The sequence below is a fragment of the Passer montanus genome, unplaced genomic scaffold, assembly GCF_014805655.1.
Source record: "Passer montanus isolate IOZ18808 unplaced genomic scaffold, ASM1480565v1 scaffold132, whole genome shotgun sequence".
NCBI classification, from domain to species: domain Eukaryota; kingdom Metazoa; phylum Chordata; class Aves; order Passeriformes; family Passeridae; genus Passer; species Passer montanus.
Genome location: NW_024360055.1, coordinates 538,691 through 560,404, shown reverse-complemented (window position 1 = coordinate 560,404; position 21,714 = coordinate 538,691). Strand labels below are relative to the sequence as shown.

Here is a 21,714-nt window from a genome sequence, read left to right as displayed (position 1 = left end):
CTCAGGGAAGCAGCGCTTGCTCCCAGAGGGAGTCAGGCTGGAAAACAGCCATGTTAATTTGTGTTTGTAACCTTCTCCTTTTAAGCTTTATCTTTTCAATTACAAGCTGTAATAAGACCAATTTTCCAGTTTCCTCCTTGTCTCCCAAGGGAACTGGGTGAGGATGTGGGAGCAGAATTGAGTTCCACACGGCTGGGGTGAGGAAGGGCTGGAGCTGCTCTGCACTTGTACCACAGCACCTACCCGATAACAAAGTGGCAAATAACTGTGAATTTTTAAGAGGGAAACAGAACAAAACCATAATTCTTGTCATGGTTTTTCCCAGGTGGGACATTGCTCAGAATGATGATGTGAGTCTCCCTTGTGAGCAGTTGGGATCTGAGCTGTTCCTGCCTTAGACAGAGCCCTTCCTCACTGCTGGACGCAGGCACATCCCTCTTTTTCCTCTTTTCCCTCTTTTCCCTCTTTTTTCCCTCTTTTCCCTCTTTTTCCTCTTTTCCCTCTTTTCCCACTTTTCCCTCTTTTCCCTCTTTTCCCTCTTTTCTTCCCCCTCTTCCCCCTCTTTTCCCTCTTTTCCCTCTTTTCCCTCTTTTCTTTTCCCTCTTCCCCCTCTTTTCCCTCTTTTCCCTCTTTTCCCTCTTTTCTTTTCCCTCTTCCCCCTCTTTTCCCTCTTTTCCCTCTTTTCTTTTCCCTCTTTCCCCAAATCTTGGATCCAAACCTTGAAAAAGGGGGGATAATAGCAAGCAAGGAGCTCATTCTTCCCCTGGGCTGAGGTGTCCTTTTGGGAGAACTGGCCTTACCTCCACCTGTGCCTGGAAAACCAAAGCAGCCTCTGGCTCCGGGACATTTTCTGTTAGGTGAGGAATTGTTTTTACAGTTTCTTGTAAGTTAAAGGACATTTAAAGCGTAACATTTTCAATACCAGGTATTTTTTAGAAAGTAACAGGTATTTTCATATTCATAAGAGAAAGCTCATTAAATCAATGAAGGTCAACTCTGTCCAATTGATATTTAAGTTTAATAAGTCACAAAAAAGCCTTGAAGAATTCAGTGTCATCTTCAAACAACCCAATATTCTAAGCAGGCAGATGCTTAAAAACTGTCTGTAAAATCCTGATTTCTTCCACTCGTGCTCTGTGTCAGCTGTCAGAGGAAGGAGTAGGAGGTCATGCATAAAAGTATCTGTGAATCCTGTCAGATGCATTATGAATGCCAGCCCTGCAAGGAGTGACAGGAACCAGGATCTTTCTCAAGCTGGCAACAGGTTTTCTGAAAGGATAATTGATTATTTCTGATGGTTCCCATTAATGAGCCTGGTGTGCTGGCAGAGACATGCAGCCTATAAAACTCCTTGGAATGGGTGGAAATATCTTTAAAAAATCTTCCCTGTCACGCAGCAATTCCCAGCAGTGAGAGATTCTGCATTGCAATGATTTCCTTTGTACCAACAGAGAGGTATTTGCAAAAAGTCCAGGTTCTTGAGTTTTCTTATGAATATTTGACACTGAGTTTCCTGGGCACAATTCCAAGATTTAACTCAAAGGATAGCGAAGTGGAACCCCTGTGCTCTCAGCTTTGGTGAGAATACATTTAGGCAAATCTCTGAGGAAGCTGTGCTGCTGTACAACCTTATTTATTATTGAGTAAGATGGGACCTGTTTATTCACCCCAGCAGCGATCTGTGTTTCCACCTCGGAGCTACAACAGAAAATAAATTACCTGTACAGGAGGCTGGGAAGGGAAAGAAAAGTTGCAAAAACCTCTGGGTGATGTTTATCCTTCCCATCCCATTCCTTCGAGTCAAAAACCCACAGGCAGCCAGGGAGCTTTGCCTGGAGCTCCTGCTGGATTTACTGGGCTCAGTAATTTTGTGGAAAAACAAAATCCTCCAGGATATCAGGAACAACAGATGGCTCCAGGCACTGTGCAGGGCTGGCTTCTTCGGGTGTGGATGTCACATTTTGTGGCTGGTGCTGCCTGGAGATTTCACTTATCCCAAATTTGCAGTGGCTGCTGCACTCCCTGAGAGACCTGAGCAAAATGTGATGGTACAAATGTGCTCCTGAACACTTTGCTGTCATGGTTCACCAGTGGTATGTGGGGGGTTTGTTGTTTGGTTGTGATTGTGGGGGTTTTTTCCCCCATAATTAAAAAATTAATCTATTTATTCAAGATTAAAAATCAAGTCTTTCCTCATATTTCACAGATTTTTCATCAAGGCAAGGTTAGATGGGGGTTTGGGCAACTTTGTCTGGTGGAAGGTGTCCCTGTCCATGGCAGGGGGTGGAACGAGATGATTTACAAGGTTCCTTCCAACCCAAACCATCCCGTGATTCTATGATTAAATGTCTTATTACAGCTTTACAAAACTAAAGTGCACGATCAAAGGGATCAGGAGGTGTTTTATGGCTCCTGTTTAAGGTAAAGCACATCAGGATTCACACTTAGAGCAGCTGGGATGCAGCCCAGAGGGGAGTTCAGAAATGCTCAGGGCACCCATCCCATTCCTTGGGGCTCAGGCAGGGAATTCAAACTCACACAAAACACTCATAGTCCAGGAATAGACATAAATAGGATGGGTAAGAGGTAATGCTTGTTCCATGTAAACTTTTGCAGGTCTTGGTGGTTTTTTTGGTTGTCTTTCTGTCCTCACTTTCACTTGGGTAGTTTAAGGAATGTGGCTTTACAAATAACACAACCATCAAGGAATTGTCCATGAGCTCAAAGCAATCCATGATGGAATTCTCCACAGTCCTGAAGCTGCAGACTTATCTCCAGAACAAATCCTGCCTCCACCATCAGGGACTGGTATTTCTTGGAATCCTGAGCTCTCAAAGTTTTGGTCTGGATGAGGAACTGGGAATTAATACACTGTAGGAAAGGCAGCAAAAATAGCCAATGTTTTCTCTTTGTGCAGTGCTGTGAATCATTTCACAGCCTAGATGATGTGTGTATATATATATTTTTATATACACACACACATATATATATATATCTGAATTTTCCATTTTTCCTGATTCGTCAGCCACACGTATGGAAGCTCTTTCCAGAAAAAGACTGAAATTCAGCACACATGAGGTAAAAGTGTCTCAGAGCATCGGAGCACACACGCAGCTCCTGTGCTGTTCAGAGTGAGCGAGGCTGTGTAGCACTTGCTGTACAAACTCCTGCTATGTTTGGTTTCTCTGCATCAGCAGCTTGTGATTATTTTTTCCTTGGTGTTGGTATTTATTTTATATTCCCTACGGGTACATCTGGACAAGATGTGGGTGCTGATAGTACAATAACAATCCACTTCCAGGACCCTGGTAGATGGATTTTTTTCATTCCTGTGCCTGAGCAGCTGTGACACGAAGCAAAAAGGCACACAGCACCGAGCTTGTTTCTATCATGGAATTGTACAGATCTTCTTGATTTCAGACTCAGCAGTTTGCTGATGCTGCAGAACAAACCAAGGATGGTATTTTATAGCCAATTTAAGCATCAGGGTGTAAAACTTCACAGCTCTGTCCATATGGAGACACCCATTTTCTCCCCAGGTGTGTCTTGAGCCTGTCAGGGGGTGCTCTCTTGGGCTTGGCTCTGAGCTAAGAGCTCTCCATTAATTGTGATTTAAGTCAGTTTGGACCATTTCTTCCTTTTACTTATGATCCTCTCACCATCTGTCTCTTCTCTTCTTCTTTCCCACCCCTCCCTGTCGCCGTCCTTGTCTCCCTCAGAGCTCTCCGTCAGCCTCCTTGCAGTGATAGTCATTGTGTGTGGCCTGGCCCTGGTGGCAGTGTTTGTGTTTCTCTTTTGGAAGCTGTGCTGGGTTCCCTGGAGGAACAAGGCCCTTTCCTCCCAGCTGGCCGTGCTGCGCAGCGAGGCAGGCCACAAGGACAGCATGGCAGACAAGCTCAAGGACACGGGGGCCATCAGCTTCCTGGAGGCGGCCGTGAAGATCAGCCACACCTCCCCGGACATCCCTGCAGAGGTCCAGATGTCCATGAAGGATCACATCATGAGGCGCACGCGGATCCAGAGGCAAACCACGGAGCCAGCCTCCTCCACCAGGTGAGGGATGGGGTGGGATGGGGTCCATGGGGTGGGATGGGATCCATGAGGTGGGATTGGATCGATGATGGATGGATGGATGGATGGATGGATGGATGGATGGATGGATGGATGGAGGATGGATGGATGGATGGATGGATGGATGGATGGATGGATGATGGATGGATGGAGGATGGATGGATGGATGGATGATGGATGGATGGATGGATGATGGATGGATGGATGGATGGATGGGTGGATGGATGGATGGATGGGATGGGATATGGATACTGACAGCCTGGTCAGAGAGAGAAAGCCAGAAAAACTTTCCCAGGAATTTGTCTGGGGAGTTTTGAGAAGGCTGAGAGAAAAAACTAAAACCATCTTACAGCTGGTGTTTTGAGCAGTTTTTTCCTCATAAGGCGTTTATCAAAGGGTGTTTCCCTAATTAGCCTAATTAGTCATGTGAGGTGTGTTGATTAAATAACCAATCAGGTCCACCTGTGTTGGAACAATGTATAAAAAGGAATGGGTTTATAATAAAATTATTATTAGCCTCCTGAAGAGTCCTGGAGTGTGTCACTCATTCATCCATTCCTGGCTCAATTGTGATGATGGGATGGGTGTTAGATTAAGACTTTATCTGACTTAGAGATGAATTCCTGGCTCAATTGTGATGATGGGATGGGTGTTAGATTAAGACTTTATCTGAATTAGAAATGGGGTAACTGAGAGGTGTTTTAAAAGCTTTTATTCTATTTTCAGTCTCATGTGAAGGGTGAAGCAATACAGATGTTATTAGTTTAAAAAAGTATCTACAAATCCATTTCCCCCAGATGGCATGGTGTGGCATGGCATGGCATGGCATGGCATGGCATGGCATAGGCTGCTCAGCCTGGAGGAGCCTGAGGTTGGAGTTGTTCAGGTGCTGCAGCTCCTCCTGAGGGGCAGCTCTGATCTCTGCTCTCTGTGACAGTGACAGCACCCAGGGAATGGCTGGAGATGGGTCAGAGGAGGTTTAGGTTGGGTATCAGGGAAGGTTCTTCCCCCAGGGGGGGCAGAACTGCAGCACTGCCCAGGCTCCCCAGGCAATGGGCACGGCCCCAAGGCTGCCAGAGCTCCAGGAGAGTTTGGACATCACTCCAGGGATGCACAGGGGGGATTGTTAGGGTGTCTGTGCAGGGATAAGATCTGGATTCAATGCTCTTTGTGGGTCCTCTCCAGCTCAGGATATTCCATGATTCTGCTGGGTGAGGCTGAGGTGCTCAGCAGGGACACTGCTCTGTGAGCAGCTGGAGAGGTGGGAGGATTGTTGGATGGAGCCAGAGGTTCAGATAGCATCAGGGAGACTAAAGAAAGCACCTACCCAGCAGATTACTGTCCAAAGCTTGGCCATTAACCAATGAATATGTTAAGACTGTGGCTCTTTTAAAAAATCAGGGATTCAAGCCCTATTACTGCAACTTGACCTCATTGTGTCAAGTCACCCGCACGCTTTGGCCACTTTAATTTTGTTCCAACATGAGAGGCAGGCTGAAGTATCAATGATGTACCCTGTCAGACAGAATTAGACCTTTTGGCTCTCTCTCTTTTGTGGCTCCTGGCAGAAACAATTAGATCAGCACAATTGATGGATCGGTCTCTGCACAAGCCCTGAACCAGCTGTGCTCGGTGCTTGTGCTCAGATGGGGACAGAGACATCAACATCACCCTCAGGAAGTCAGGGAAAGGCTGTGTGAACCCTGAGACTCTCTCAGCTTGGACACTGAGGAGAGATTTAGATTAGATGTTAGAAAGGGGTTCTTTACTCAGAGTGGGGTGAGGCCCTGGCACGGGGTGCCCAGAGAAGCTGTGGCTGCCCCATCCCTGGAAATGTCCCAAGGCCAGGTTGGAGCAACCTGGGATAGTGGGAGGTGCCCCTGCCCATGGCAGGGGGTGGAATGAGGTGAACTTTGGGGCTCCTTTCCAACACAAACCATTCTGTGAAATGCAGCATCTCTCCTTGACACAGAAGGAGGTGAAACAGGGACAGGAAAGAGGGATCACAGGGTCCTGGCTGTGCCCCAGCACTTCTGTTTGCCTCGCTGGCCATGCCTGGGATGTGCGCAGGAGTGTGGCAGGGAAATCAGGCACTGCTCAGAAAATTGGCTGCCCTTTTGCAGGATTAGTGAGGCACTGATGGCAGCCCCCTGTTTGAAGGAGCTGAGTTAGATCAGCACGGTGCCACCTGCATTTGTGAGCCACACTCTTTTATTTATCCACACTGCTTTTTGGGCAGCTGATTCCCTCTCTGCATGCACACTCTCCTTCTGCTTTTATTACACCTTTCCAACAGAGGAGAAAAAAATCCTCAGCCAGTCTGAATTAGGACAAACAAAGTGGGACTTAGCTGTACGTGGGCAGGTTTCAAACACACTTTCTCCTTGGCAGGTTCCTCTGATTCACAGCCCAGCCTAACCCTGTCCAAAATACCTCTGAGGAGCCTGCCAAGGTCTCCAAGCACCACGTATCACTGAAGGCTAATGCTCTGGCTGTAGAGTTTTTAGTTTGGTTAAATAACTCTATAAACTGCTCTTGTAAACACCAGATAATCTGAAATAATGCCCTCAGTCCACAGAAAGCTTTTATGCTTTGTTCAGATAAAGCTTTGCTTACATACAGCTTGTGCTGGAGGAGAGCTCAAGGCAAGAGACTCTTCCCGACGAGGCTGTGCCTCCCTCCCTGTCAACAATTATCTATCAGTGTCTGAAGAGTCTGTTGGAAAAGTCTGGAAGCAGCAATACCCAGCAAAGCCAGGCTGGACAGGGCTTGAAGCAAACTGATCTAGGGGAAGGTGTCCCTGCCTGTGGCAGGGGATGCAATGAGGTGAGCTTTAAAACACTCTGAACCCAAATCATTCTTTGGTTCTACGAAGAAAGCCTCCGTTTCTGAACTGGTTGAGGTTCTCTCACCAAAAGTAAAAAGCCAAAAAAAAGGTTTTTTTGTCTGGGAGAGCTTAGTGCCAGTATCTTGGAAGTGTAAGGACTGAGGTGGGGAAAGTCTCCACGTGTCTGTGGTTTGGGTAAGGAGTTGTTGGGACCCATCTGTTCAGCTGTGGGCTGTGACTCGGGCCACAGGTGAGAAAACACAGCTTGTGGCAAATGCTCTGGAATTTAAGAAATTTGCTGGATTGGTTCCTTGAAGGTTTTTTGACGTGTTCCCTCCATAACACACCTGGTTTCAGTGCAGAGCTCAGGAGCACCTATAGAACTCATTCTGCGCTGTTTTTTGAGTCCAGGGAGGAAAACAGGACATGAAAGCCATGTCCTTGGAAACCCACCGAGCTGTTGGTGTCTCCCTCCTGCAGGCACATCTCCTTCAAGAGGCACCTGCCCCGGCAGATGCACGTGTCCAGCATGGACTACGGGCTGGAGCCGCCGGCCGTGGCCGAGCAGCCCACCAGCATCGGCCGCATCAAGCCCGAGCTCTACAAACAAAAGACTGTGGACACCGAGGACCCCAAGAAAGAGGCAGAGAAAACCTGTGGGAAAATCAACTTCACTCTCAAGTACGACTACGAGAACGAGACGCTGACTGTCCGAATTCTCAGGGCTTTTGACTTGCCAGCCAAAGACTTCTGCGGCAGCTCGGATCCCTACGTGAAGATCTACCTCCTGCCCGACCGCAAGCGCAAGTTCCAGACGCGGGTGCACAGGAAGACTCTGAACCCCACCTTCGACGAGTCCTTCCACTTCCCCGTGCCCCACGAGGAGCTGGCGAGCAGGAAGCTCCACCTGAGCGTCTTTGACTTTGACAGGTTCTCCAGGCACGACATGATTGGAGAAGTTATCTTGGAGAACCTGTTCGAGGACTCGGACCTCTCGCGGGAGACTTCCATCTGGAGGGACATCCAGTACGCCACGACGGTGAGTAGCTGCTGGGCAGGGTGGGGCTTCTCCACAGGGGTAAATCCTTCGTGGATCCCAGCTGATGGTTCCTCACCTCCTGTTAGCCCAGGGAACAGCAGCCATGGCCCGGCTCTCTGCCATGTGTAGCCTTGGAGTGGCTACCCAGGACAGAGGCTAGACAGATTAAAGTGGGTATTTATTAAAGGCCTTCAATATATCTATTGAATTCAATATATCTATTGATATCTATATTTATTTGACTGCCCACCATGGGCAGTCAAAAGCCTGGCAGAGACTACACCCAAGGTGGACAACGGTCACGAGTTTCTAAGACAGATAAAAGTTTGGTCTGTTTGCATATCAGGGGTTAATTGTCCAAGTATACCATCAGGTAACTAAGTCATATTCCTCTGGCTTGCTTCTGCCCCACGATTCACTTTTGTTTATAATTTTGGGGCCTGAGGCAGAGGGAGACCTTGGTTCTCAGGCCTGGATGGATTGTTTTGTCTGGCAAAAATATGAAGAAAGCTTACTAACACTCTATATGGGGCTCAGAGTTGTACACTAATGCAGTACAGGATCTGAAAAATATAAAAGCTAAAAACTTAAGGCACCCCATGATCACAGTAAGGAAGAGCTCGGTGGGGCCAGTACCAGCCCCTTGGTGCTGAGAGGTGCTGGATGCGCTGCTGGCAACTCTTCCAGAGCTGGATTTGGATCTTTTAATAGTTCTATTGAATTCCCTCTGGAAAAGAAACCAAGCCCCAGAGAGGAAAAGTCCCAGCCCTTTCCATGTCACACAGAGCTGGCAGGAGAAGCCAAGTGCTCACATTGATCACTGAGTGCAGAGCAGTGACATTAACCTCTCCATAATAGCTGTCTGCTCCTCCACCGCCCTCCCAGGAGGATCTGGCTGGTCCTCAGGGCGAATGAATGATTGAACTGCTCTGCAGCTGGACACTAAATCAGCCATTGTCATTGTCATTTCACATTGTTATTCCTGAGACTGAAAGATGAGACATCCCCACCCCTGTGGCTGGAAGCGTGGGCCCTGTCACATCATTCCTGGTGACTGGCAGGATGCCACAACTTGCAAAAATCTGTCCTGCAGCTTCCCTTATAGCTCATCTCATACCTTTGCTTGCCTGCTTTCTGTGATGAGGAGGGAACTGTCAAACACAAATATTTACTGTGGCCAGCACTGCCACAAGACATTTGCTTTGTAACTCTGGTGCTTTTTTTTCTCAGCACCATGTTCCCCACCAACTGAACCTCTTGGTGACTTCCACCAGTGCTCATGCTCCTGCTGCAGGGTGTCCAGAACTTTCTGACAGCTCTGTGAAGCCCAGCAGGTGTGCACAGCCCCGTGTCCTGTGCTGCTGTGCCCAACAGGGTCCCAGGGCACTCAGGGGACACACAGCACATCGCCCTGGAAGGTGGCTCAGGGGCTGGAGCTGTCCTGGGAGGGCATGGAGAGCATTGTCCCTGCCAGCCTGAGGACACAGGGATGGAGGTGGTGCCTGGAGGCACCCTGGGGCAGCACTGGGAGCGTGCTGGGAGCTGCTGCTGTGCTGCCCTTTGAGCATCGTGCTTGGGAGGGCTGTGGGAAGGAGGCACAGGATCAACCATGAGGAAAGCAACAGTTGGAGTTAGCAGGGTGCTCACAGCTCTTGGCTTCCAACCTGCAAACAGCCACGGCTCTTGTGATTGATGGGTGGTAATGAAAGCAGAAATGCTGGCAGAGAGACAAGCCGGCAGCAGGCACATCCTTCATCCAGAGAGGGGCTGCTGGAAGGGGAGCAAAGTGCACCTGGTGTGCTCATGCCTCCTGCAGGAACCTGCCTGTTGGTTCTGCAAGCAATAATGGATGTTTTCCTGGCTAAATAATCTCATTTAGTGGGGGAAAACTCCACAAAAGCAGGTGGAGATACACCAGCAGAAGGGTTGTTGAAGGAAGAGCCTCCAGAGAAGGTGTGAGGGGAGCAGAGCCAACCCCATGCCCAAGGTGTGTAGAGCAGGAGCCCGGCAGAGCTGCCACAGACACATCCAGCACCACCTTTGGCCCATCCCCTCATCCTCTCCGTGCCATTCTTAAGGAATGTGCTGCTCCTGGAACATCTCAGCCACCTGCAGCACACCCAAGGACATCTCTGTTTAATCAAAATTGAGAAGGGTAAATACAGTTTGCATAAAACCCCAAGAAAGCTCTGGGTGCCTAATAATGCATGAGATCAATGGTGTGGGTAAGAGGGTAGGAACACACTTAAGAACTTCTCTGCTCAAGTAGCCAGCACTCAGCTACTTAATTAATGACTGTACAGCTTGTGAATCAGGGAAACATCTTTGGTTTCAAGTCTATTGATTCAGAGCTTCCATTATTTCCTAAAAGGTACTGATATGAATTTTGGAAATGTCCCAATGTCTATAATCTGCAAGAAAATAATGTACCCACAGGACACGCTTTGCTCTCTTGTATTTATGGTTGCAAAGAAAAATCTCTTGACCTGATACAATGAGGTCAAAGAATAAATTATGTTCATTTTATACCCTGAACGGGTCCTCTCAGTGCAAGGAGAGGAATAGAAGATGAGATAGTGTCCAGAGGGTGCTCTCACCATCTCACACAGGGCTGCTCTCTTCTGACATCTTGTCCAAGGTCTCCTGCCCTCGTCCCTCCCACACCAACTAAGAACAAAGAATGCATGAAAGAACAGACCCAATCAAAATTTTATGTAATATTCATTAGTATTCTGCACATCTAAGTGGAATAAAGATTTAATCTTTGCCTTACCTGAGAATGAGCAGGAAATAATTTGGCAAAAACCTCATCCATCAACAAGATCTATTCCCCTAACACTTAGCAAAGCTTTAAGTGCATTTACTTGTCTTTCTGGTTCCATCACTCTGCTCCTAACAGCCACAATTTCTCTTCAGCAGATCATTATATCACATTGAAAGGAATCAAACACACTGTTTCCCAAAATAAATGGCTTGTTTGCTCTACAGATGTGGGATCTGTATGTAGAAAATAAGATTTTTTTAAAAATCCATTTTTAGAAGGTGTTTGGAAATCTTTTTGCTGACTTCGGATGATGATGCTTTCTAGTTTAAATCAGACATTTGGTTTGTTTATTTTTCCCTGACTTCCCATGGGCAAGGCCATGATGGAAAGGGCTTTTAGGAGGTGTAGTCAATGAAGCTGCAGGTACAAGAAGTGCTAAGAGCCATAGATAAAAGTTATTTGATGGGGCACTAAAAGAGTAAATTGTGTTGGCTTCTGTGTAATCCTAAAGTACCAAACATTTCTGAGTGCCATCTGCTGGTTAATTCCCCATTTATGCTCACAAAAACACAGCCCCACGCTGTGCCAGCTCCTTGAGGGCATCTCAAAGGGCTTGGTGGTCCAAATGTAGAATTGTCACAAAATAAAAGCTCAACAGAACCGTCTTGCTTGTCTTCTGGCTTAAAGTTTTACGCCCCCCCCCCAGTTGGTAACTGCCCAAAAACTCACACTCACCTTCAGAGAAAACCACTGTGTTACTCAAAGACATTTTCATTTTATGCAGAAATGTTGGGCACTGTCAGTCACAAACCTTCATTGCTGAATTCATCCCTGCCCACGGCAGGGGGTAGAAAATAGAATATATTCAAGGTCTCTTCCAACCCAAACCAGTCTGTGATGTTCTGTACCCTCAGAACTGATGGCACTGGCTGTCACAGAAAGTTTCTGAGGAGATTTCTGCAGTGCACAACTGGAGAACACGGCACCACTGCATGTCAGGAGCTCATCTTTCTGTCACCTCACTGTGTTTGTCACATTCTGGAGGAACCAGGCACCAGAGACATGTACAGTACATTCAAACAAGACTTGATACTAATTTGATTTCCTCACTGCATTGATTCGGTGTGAGATATCCCATCTCCTCTGTGTGAGCCGTGGAGCAGGAGTGCTGTGCATTGGCTGTGCATAGCTGAGAGGCTGAATTAGGAAGCACAGTCTCCACTGAGGCAGAGGAAGATTGTCCTTAACTAAGATGTGAAGGTGTAACCTATTTTTCCTGTTCTCTGTATTCATTTTTAGCAAATTGTGTTGGGGTGCACTTAAATCAAGTAAAATACCCTTTGCTGCAAATGGCAGAGCAGAGGAAATGCTGGGGTGGAGGAGGAGGCACCTGGCTGGTTCTGCACGTTTCCAATAAAATCTGTTCTCTGCTTTATTGAAGGAAAGCGTGGACCTGGGCGAGATCATGTTTTCCCTTTGTTATTTGCCAACTGCAGGTCGCCTCACCTTAACAGTCATTAAATGCAGGAATCTCAAAGCTATGGACATCACTGGTTACTCAGGTGGGTGTTTGGTGGCTGAGGAGGACCCCCCTGCAGCCACATCTCCTCTTCCCTCGCTGTACCTTCAGCAGATGGTGGGTGAACCATCCCAGGAGTACCTGAGAAGCTTTGTCTGTGTTTCAAATGCAAACACAATTGTTAAAGTAGGCAATTTGTCACTTGTTTCCCATCCCACTGGAGGGTTTGCAGGGTCAGAGCTCTGATCCATCTCTTGGCCTGCACACTTAGATCTCATGGAACCCTTTATAGCCAGAATCAACTCTCTCACCCCAAGATCAGGAAAGGATCATGACCCACCTGGATAAATCCCACTGGAATGTGCATTCCCCTGTGCAGTGGCCAGTAGTCAAACCTGAGGATCACAGCCACCTAAAGACTGTATTTGCAGTTTCAAAGAGCTGACTTGCAAATGTAGCATGCACAAATTCTGGTTTTCATCATAAAATCCAATTTATTTTCCAGACACCAACTTCAGAGTACTTGAATTTCATTGTACAAAAAGCAGTAACAACAGAGACCTTTGCAGAAAATGTTTCTGCTCAGCTGGAGCTTAATGCCATATGAAATGTCTGAGAATTGAGACTTCAGGTGAAGCCAGCTCAGCCTTCCAGCAATAATAATAATGCAGTGCTGGTTCTCTGGTGCCTGAAGTTCAAGTCACCACCCACACCAGTATGAGAAATGGAGGACTTTACTGGTCTGCAAATAAACTTTTAGAAAAAAGTCCATTTGAAGAGCACCTCTGGCTCATGTGAACTCACAGCCCATCCTCTGATAAAGCTGTTTCTATATTGCAAAAGTAACAAAACACATTTTCATCAACAAGAGGTCTTCTCTCTCTTTCTCCCTAGATCCATATGTCAAAGTGTCTTTGCTCTGTGACGGGCGAAGACTGAAAAAGAAGAAAACCACCATAAAGAAAAACACGCTTAATCCCACCTACAATGAAGCAATAATCTTTGACATTCCCCCCGAGAACATGGATCAAGTCAGCCTCCTTATCTCTGTCATGGATTATGATCGGTAGGTGGGAGGCTCTGGAGAGCTGGAGGGGAGAGCATCCCATTGGGTGCAGATTTTCCAGCTCAAATGCAATTTTCCACAGTGTTTTCCACAGCCTCCATGGCAGAGCTCAGTGGTATCCACCTGCCTCTGCTGATATATTGCTACAGTGACATTGATATTTATGGTTATGGAAAAATAACGAGTTTGGCAAGGCTGGTCCTTGCTTTATGGCATTTCCTTGAGCAAGTGCCATTTCCCCTTGGTTATTTATTGTCCTGCAACCCATTTTAGAAAGCAAATAATGTCAGCCCGAGCAGCACTGGGTGTATGAATTATGAATTACTGAAGCTGGGGTTATTCTTGCTGTAGAGCACCTCTGTGTCTGCGCTGACCTGCAGAAATAATTTAAAAGCTGCTGTAATTGCTGTGGTGATGGCAGGGCTGGGGCACACACCACAGGGCAGGGTCCAGGCTTTGCCTGCCAGGTGTGGGCAGCCAGAGGGATGGAGGGATGGATGGATGGATGGATGGATGGATGGATGGATGGATGATGATGATGGATGGATGATGGATAATGGATGGATGGATGGATGATGGATGATGGATGGATGATGGATGGAATCCATGGATGGATGGATGGATGGAAGGGAGGGAGGGAGGGAGGAAGGAAGGAAGTAAGGAAGGAAGGAAGGAAGGAAGGAAGGAAGGAAGGAAGGAAGGAAGGATGATGATGGTGCTCCTTCTCTGCTGTCCCTCAGGGTGGGCCACAACGAGATCATCGGGGTTTGCCGCGTGGGGGTCAACGCCGAGGGCCTGGGCAGAGACCACTGGAACGAGATGCTGGCCTACCCCCGCAAGCCCATCGCCCACTGGCACCCGCTGGTGGAGGTGAAGAAATCCTTCAAAGAGGTGTGTGGGGTGTCCTTCCCTTCCCGTGCCTGTGCTGGGCGGGACTGGGCTGGCTCCAGGCTTTCAGAGAGCTCCTGCTCTCGCCTGGGAATTTCTGAGCAGAGCTGAGGGAATTTTCTCACCAGAAATGAACTCTAGAAAACAAGCACTTCTGTATCGCCTCGAAATAGCTCCTTGAGCTTGCAAGCAAGACTGAGAAGAACTGTATTTACAGATGTGACTGTTACATTTTAGGTTTTTTCTTTTCTTTTTCTTTTTTTTCCTTTTCCTTTTTAAATTAGAAATTGAGAGCAGTAAGGAAAGAGAATGCTGCTCTGATTGCAGAACAAATTGTCCAGGGATATTGCCTATTTCAAGTTTCAATTTTTCATCCTAAAAGATTTTTCTGTTGACTCATCTCAGCCTTTGAGGGAGAATAAATAGAACAAATGTAATTGCTCTAAGCATCTCCAGAGAGAGAGATTGACTTGATGCAGCCCCGGATGATAAAATAGGGCTGAAATGCCTGGGTACCATTTCGACCATCTCTGGCATTTTCCTCCCCCTTGCACTCCAATTTCTCACGCTTCTGTGGAGCTCTTTGCCTTTGCCTGATTTAGGTCATAATTTCTGGAGGACAGAGATGTGGAAAAGGGCACACATGCCTTTGACACTTCAAGTATGAGAAAAAAGCACCAGCATTTGAGGCCAGTGATACGATAATAAAGGCAATAAAGCCTCCCACTGTATCTGGGGCTGAGGAGGTATTTTCCCTCAAAGCCACAGAATAAGTACTTAACAAAAAGCATCTCATTTTCCCCTTGAAGTTGAGTGCTGAGCTGTGCTGAAAGGCAGACACTGGGCTTGCTGACACTCCACAGTAGTGAATTAGTGTATAAACCCTGTCTTTCTTTGAAATCTGCTATTTTCTCAAAAAAGAAGGGGTGGGGAAGGTCTGGCACAAGATGCCCAGAGCAGCTGTGGCTGCCCCATCCCTGGGCCAGGCTGGATGGGACTTGGAGCAACCTGGGATAGTGGAAGGTGTCCCTGCCCATGGCTGGGGGTTGGAACTGGATGATCTTTAAGTTCCTTCCCAACCCAAACCATTGCATGATTAAGAAGTCAGTTTGTGCTCAGTGCCCACTGTCCCAGCCCAGGTTGGTTACACACAAAGGAAAAGCTGGCAGTTGATATTTTAGCTTAAGACATAGTGGGAATGGATATATCAGACAATGGACACCTGAAAATTTTCCCTGCCTTGTTTGAGGTGATCTGTGAGCTCACCCTGAATCAGCACAGGGATCAGCTGTGCAGGGCTGGGGTGACTCAGAGCAGAATTAAACCCTTGTGCACTTTGTGTGCAGTGCCAGCTCAGCCTTTGGGTGCTGAGCAGCACCAGGACTTCATTCCCCTTCCCCTGCTGGCCCTGGGCAGGAGCCACATCTGGGCAGGCTTCATGTGTCACCTCCCACTGCCTCGGGGAGCTGGGGACCAGCAGCCACAAGGTTCCAGCAGAAATGGAATTGATCTCTCATTTCATCTCTTGGCATCTGTAGCACCTCAAAATGTGACACAGCTGCCATGGCTGACCCAGGGACAGGAGTTCCTTCTCCAGGCTGCAATTTTTATGGCTTTACTGCACTATTTTTCAGATGCAGGTGGGGTTTTGAAAGAAAAACTCCTGTAAAGTTTTTGAAAATCGCTAAGAAAAAAAGTAAAAAAAGGCATTATTGTTATGATGAAACACAAAGAAACCAAGGAAGACATGGAAGATGACTCACCTTCTAAAATATACTTTGAAAACCATGGCTGAGCCCCCAAGACTCTGGAAAAAACCTGAGTGAATCATTTCACCCCTCAATGCACAGGTCAGGAGCTCTGCTTAAAAGGAAAGAAAAAGCCCTCTGATCATCTGTTCTGGTATTTCTGCCACAAACTGGTGCAGAGGGCCAGTAAGCAAATGGTCCCTGTGTTTATTTGCCCTTTTAGGTTTTAGCACTGCTGTCTGCAAATCCCCAGTGCAGCCTAAAAGAAAAACCAAACAGAAAAGGCACAGGCTCCTGGAGAGAAATTAATGGGAAATGGTATTTGTTGGTTACAAGACATTGTATCATCTTTTCCATGTTGTTTTTGGGCATCTTTGAAAAGAAATGTGGGGGTTTGGTCCTGTGATCCCAGCTCTGGGTCTCTGTGCAGCTGCTCCATCCTGCTGCTGGCTGTCTGTCTGTCTGTCCTGAGCATGCTGGGGGAGAACTGCTGGCCCTTCATGCCTTCCTCACCTTTGTGGGGGTGAACTCGGGCTGTGCTGGCATCCTGAGCCATCATTTCCATCTTCCTCTTCTTCATCTTCCTCTTTGTCTCCTTTTTCTCCAAGCACATTTGTGCCAGGCAGCAGCAAAGGGAGCGTTTGCTTCCCGGCTGATCCTCGTGATGGTCTCTGTGTGCTCTGACCATCAGTAACAGCCTCTGGCTCCATCCAAATCTTCTCTGATTGAGTGCTTGACCTCCAACCAAGGCCAGGGAGCTGGGATTGAATTGTCCCTTTGATGTCTAAATGGAGGGATGGTGACTGGAGCTGCTCCAGGCACTGCCATCTCCCTTGCTGTGATTGGGGTCCCACCCCCCTCCCCACCCCTCAAGGGGGAGAAAAGTGTGGGAATATAGAATTTCTTTGCTAACCAACACCCTGCCTGGTGTACCTCGAAAAGGCTTTGGCCAGGAGAATGAGCTCCCACCATGTTTTGGCTACAGCTCAGAGTCACAATTTCTGGTGAATTTACCAGGAAAACGTCACCAGAGCTGTGCTGCTTCAAGAGGATGGCCCAGCCCTGAGCCCCTCACCCTGCCACAGCAGGGATGGATGATGGATGGATGGATGGATGGATGGATGGATGGATGGATGGATGGATGGATGGGTGGGTGGATGGTTGGATGGATGGATGGGTGGATGGATGGTTGTGTCCATGGTGTTGGACCAACAGCCTTCTCTTGTGCTAGGCCACGATTCTTTGTCCACCATGAGCACCTGGGCAGCTCCAGCCTGTCCCAGCAGCCACAGTGCTGGGCTAACATGGCCCAGCCCCTCATTTCTGTGCCAACAGCCACTTGGGCCCTTCCTCCACGAGCTGGTGCCGCTCCCTCTTTTCTTTCACTGCTGGAAAAGGCTCCAGTGAAAAGGGAAACACTTCGGATGCACATCATGTCTTTGGTTGCTCCATATTTATCAACAGTGAATAACAAACCATAATGACTGCACTTCTCTAATGACCATCATCATTACAGAGGGAACATGGAGAACATGTGCAAATGAATCATTAATTACAGGCTTTTAAGCGCTATCCTCCTCACACAGATGTTCAGAAGGCGCGTTTCTGAGCAGGAAGGGAGAATCCCTCTTTGTGGGGTTATTCTGACAATCAATTCTTCCCCTCAGCACAAGCTGTTCCTGGTGTTCAGCCCCAAGGCCCTCCTGGCAGCTGATCCCTCCCCAGGTCCTTCAGCCACCCCGCCCCTGTTCCTCCAGCATTCCTCCACCCACCAGCCAAGTTCAGGGGCGTGTGCACAAAGGGAAACAGAAAATTCCAGCTCGTTCTTCCAGGATTTGAAGAGAACTTCTGAAAAAAAGGGATTTTCCCTGGGATCTGTGAAAGACAAACCGTGGAATCGCGGAGTTGCATCATCAGCGATGCAAAACGGATCTTTGATGCTGCCAAGTGCCTCTGACATCCAGCATTTATTTGTTTAAAACGTTGCTCCAGATAAAAACTGGTAACTCTCCTGAGAGCCAAGTCATGCCCATAATAAAGAACAATAATTTGTTTTTAAAGATAAGCCCTTCCAGCCTTCTGGGCCTGTTTGATTTTGATTGAACTGGTCCCAGTTTCTGACTGTTGGCTACACAATGCATGGCTCACCTTTTCAATTAAAGGAAGGAAAAGTATCTCCAGGTTCCTCTCTGGTCATTTGGACCTATCTTTGGAAGAGTTTTCATCACATTTTTGGAGTAGCAATGCTGTCCTTGTCATGCAGACAGCACGAGGCAAAGAGCATGGGGAAGGCTCTGCCAAAAGCCCATTTCTGTTCTAATTTCTGCAATCTGTTCTGGCAATTCTCATAGGGAGGTTGTACCCGTATTATCAATTCCTCAGGGATTTTAGGCAATTTTTTTGACATGAGAAACAGAGAGGAAAGTGTTTCCTTACCTTAAGACAGCTGTTTGGCAGGATGAGGTTCTCATCTTCTTCATTCATTAATTTCTGCTCAGCCCTGCTGAAATACAGGCAGTTCCATGCCAACCATGCAGTGAGGTGCTTTACACCGACTGGTCTCTTTGGGGAAGAAAATTGGTGAAATTGGCCAAATTTTTGACCTCTCCAAACCCATGGAGCATCTGCAAGGGCCTGCTTGCCCTGCTCAGCCTCCCTGTGTGTTCTCTTGTTTTCATTCAAGATGGTTTTGCCAAGGCAAGGGTGAGGTCTGGTTCCCCAAGTGAGTTTTCACCCAGAGAAATTAAATCCATACATGCTTAAACATTAATATCAGCCAGCAAAGAGGTTCTGCTGATGTGGGAGGGGAGGGAATTGATCCAGGCAGTGGAAATCCTTTCTCCCATTGTCTCTGGGAGATGTCTATCATTTGTCACTGGAATTTAATAAAACAAGATGGTGAGATGGGCAAGTGCTCAAAAGCTTCAGGAATAATGGGTTTGAATTATGATAATAGCCCCCAAGGCAGATGACAAATAATTTATGATCCCTTAAGTATGGCAAAAAAAAATGTTTGTTCCATCTACCGAGTCTCTGATCTGATTTTCCCTTTGAGAAATGTCTCTGGTGCTGTGGACAGAGCTGCTGTGGAGTAAAATTACCAGACTGGAAAGACTCAAGTACTTCTGAGCTTAGACAGTATTTTAAAACCAAAAAGACAACAGCAATAAAGCAGGGAAAAGCTGAGAGCACTTTGTCTTCACAGCACACACAGACACTGTTTATTTTCCTTTTTTTTTTTTTGGTGAGGAATCCTCACAATTGGGAATTGATTTACAAAGCAATAAAGTAAATTGTTCAGCAATCCCTCCTGAGTGGTTAAACACGGGCATTGCATAAATTGGAACTTGTAGAGCAGAAGAGAGCACAGCAGGGCAGGAGCTGGGCAGGGATGGGATGGGTTTGGATCCATGGGATGGGATGGGATGGGATGGGACGGGATGGGATGGGATGGGATCCATGGGATGGGATGGGATGGGATGGGAATCCTGAGGAAGAGGAGATGGCCAACACAATGCAGGACTGGGAATAACCCCAGACAACCTCTCCTGTTGGATTAACTTGGTTTCTCCTCTGTCCCCAGTGGCACGGCCGGGCAGCGAGCTTCGACAGCCAGGGCTCCTGTCCCTCCCCCAAACCACCCCCCACGCCGTGATCCGGAGCAGGGACAGCAAAATGGGACTAAACCAAGTAATTTTTGCACTTGGCCTTCAGTCTCAGTGGTTGCTGAGGGGCGGTGGCGGCAGCGGGACTTTCCGGTCTAGTTGTTCCTGCGTAAGTAAAGGTAGAAACCCGTTTTGTGGTCAAATATGTTTTTGTCTAATATGTCTCCCAAGGTGATGTTATTTTTGTGGCTTTTGCTGTACGGATCTGTTTCCAGAGGGAGAAGGTGGACTGAGACATGTGCTGGGAGTTTGGTCTGTAAAATAACGTGTAAAATAGTTTTTAGTGTGTGTGAAGGCTGGAAAGGGGCGAGGAGGTGTCTGCAGGGAGCAGAGGTGGCCAGGACAGGGGACAGGGGACAGTGGCCACTGGAAAGCCGTGGCAGAAGATGGAAGAGACTCTTCCAAGCCACCAGCAGCTCCATCCTCGTGGTCAGCCCCAGCCCTGCAGAGTGTCCCTGGGTTTCCTGTTCATGTAGAGGTGTCCATGAGCTCTTAGAAGTTTGTGCAGTGTGTACCCCATAATTCCTTTTGTCATATATTTAAAAAATGCTGTTGATTCCTCAGGAGGTGAACCCTGGGTTTTTTCCCCTGTATCTGAAATCTCCCAAGAGCTATTTGCATGAACAGTTTCTTCAGCCCCCTTTGTAGCTGCTGCTCATCCCCCAGGACATCCCCACCTTATCTGGAGTGGAGGGAACGGCGTGGCCACAGGTGGGATTCAGAAAAAAAAAGGGGAAAGATGTCACAGAAATGGGTGACAGCCCTGCATGAGCACGGGGTCTCTATTTCTTATCTCATCCAAGTAATGAAGGGTGACCCAAGGGGCAAAGGAAAATACAGAAACATGACTGATGCTAAAAAAAGCTTCCAAACTTTTTTGCTAAAGACTGTCAGCACTTTCTTAAAGAATAAAGTTTCTCAGCCCAAGCCCTGAAGGAAGGTCAAGTTCTGGAAAAAAAAAAAAATGAAGCTTTGCTGGTTCCTCCATAATTCCTTTTGTCATATATTTAAAAAATGCTGTTGATTCCTCAGGAGGTGAACCCTGGGTTTTTTCCCCTGTATCTGAAATCTCCCAAGAGCTATTTGCATGAACAGTTTCTTCAGCCCCCTTTGTAGCTGCTGCTCATCCCCCAGGACATCCCCACCTTATCTGGAGTGGAGGGAACGGCGTGGCCACAGGTGGGATTCAGAAAAAAAAAGGGGAAAGATGTCACAGAAATGGGTGACAGCCCTGCATGAGCACGGGGTCTCTATTTCTTATCTCATCCAAGTAATGAAGGGTGACCCAAGGGGCAAAGGAAAATACAGAAACATGACTGATGCTAAAAAAAGCTTCCAAACTTTTTTGCTAAAGACTGTCAGCACTTTCTTAAAGAATAAAGTTTCTCAGCCCAAGCCCTGAAGGAAGGTCAAGTTCTGGAAAAAAAACAAAAAAATGAAGCTTTGCTGGTTCCTTGGCTGCAGAGGCCAGGAATGAAGTTAGAATATCCCAAGCACTGGCTTTACAGCTAAATCAGCTGATCTGTATCAGCCAGCTGTGGATTTTGGACATTTTCTCATCCTGGATTTTTCTCTGAGTTAAGAAGTGTCTTAGTGCTGTTTGTTCCACCCTAATTAAATTAGGCAAAAGCAAATATTTTGGTTTGGAGGTAGAATTTGCGAGCGAGGCAGCCGGCTCTCCTCCCCTCAGGTTAGCAGGACTGTGCTCATCAGCCACAATCCTCAGGTCAGCTCCAGTTTCCATTTTCCCAAATGTCACCACGTCACCCCTGGCTGCACATCAGGGCTGGCACAGAGGGGTGTCTGCATTGCTCCTGGGTGAGATGAATCCTTTGTTCAGTGAAGGGTAAATACATCATTCCTCATCACACCTTGTGTCTTAATTCTCTTTATGTGCCACATGCTATAGGAGCAGAAACTCAATAAAATGATTTGATTTGTAAGTGCTGCCCTGTCTGGTGGAATATTTCCTCCTGTGGGAGCAGGAATTGTGTGTTGTGTGGGTTTGGATGGGTGCAGTGATCACAGTGGGTGCCATAAAATGTGACAATGGCAGAGCCTGGCACAGTGGGGCTGGGCAGGGGCACACGGTGGGATTTGGGGCAGACCTCAGCTCTGCAGCTCCTG

At 47.4% G+C, this 21,714-nt stretch overlaps 1 protein-coding gene across 1 annotated transcript in view; it reads left to right on the top strand.

Annotated features, from left to right (window-relative positions):
- The window catches only part of SYT6 (synaptotagmin 6), a 35,780-nt gene extending 15,227 nt beyond the window's left edge, over nt 1-20,553 (top strand). The window contains exons 2-7 of the mRNA XM_039699426.1: nt 3,720-4,053; nt 7,379-7,937; nt 12,143-12,263; nt 13,115-13,286; nt 14,027-14,177; nt 19,506-20,553. Coding sequence (XP_039555360.1) covers nt 3,720-4,053; nt 7,379-7,937; nt 12,143-12,263; nt 13,115-13,286; nt 14,027-14,177; nt 19,506-19,577 — 1,409 coding nt within the window. The 3' untranslated portion in view covers nt 19,578-20,553. The remainder of the gene's footprint in view (nt 1-3,719; nt 4,054-7,378; nt 7,938-12,142; nt 12,264-13,114; nt 13,287-14,026; nt 14,178-19,505) is intronic.
- The last annotated feature ends 1,161 nt before the right edge of the window (nt 20,554-21,714 follow it).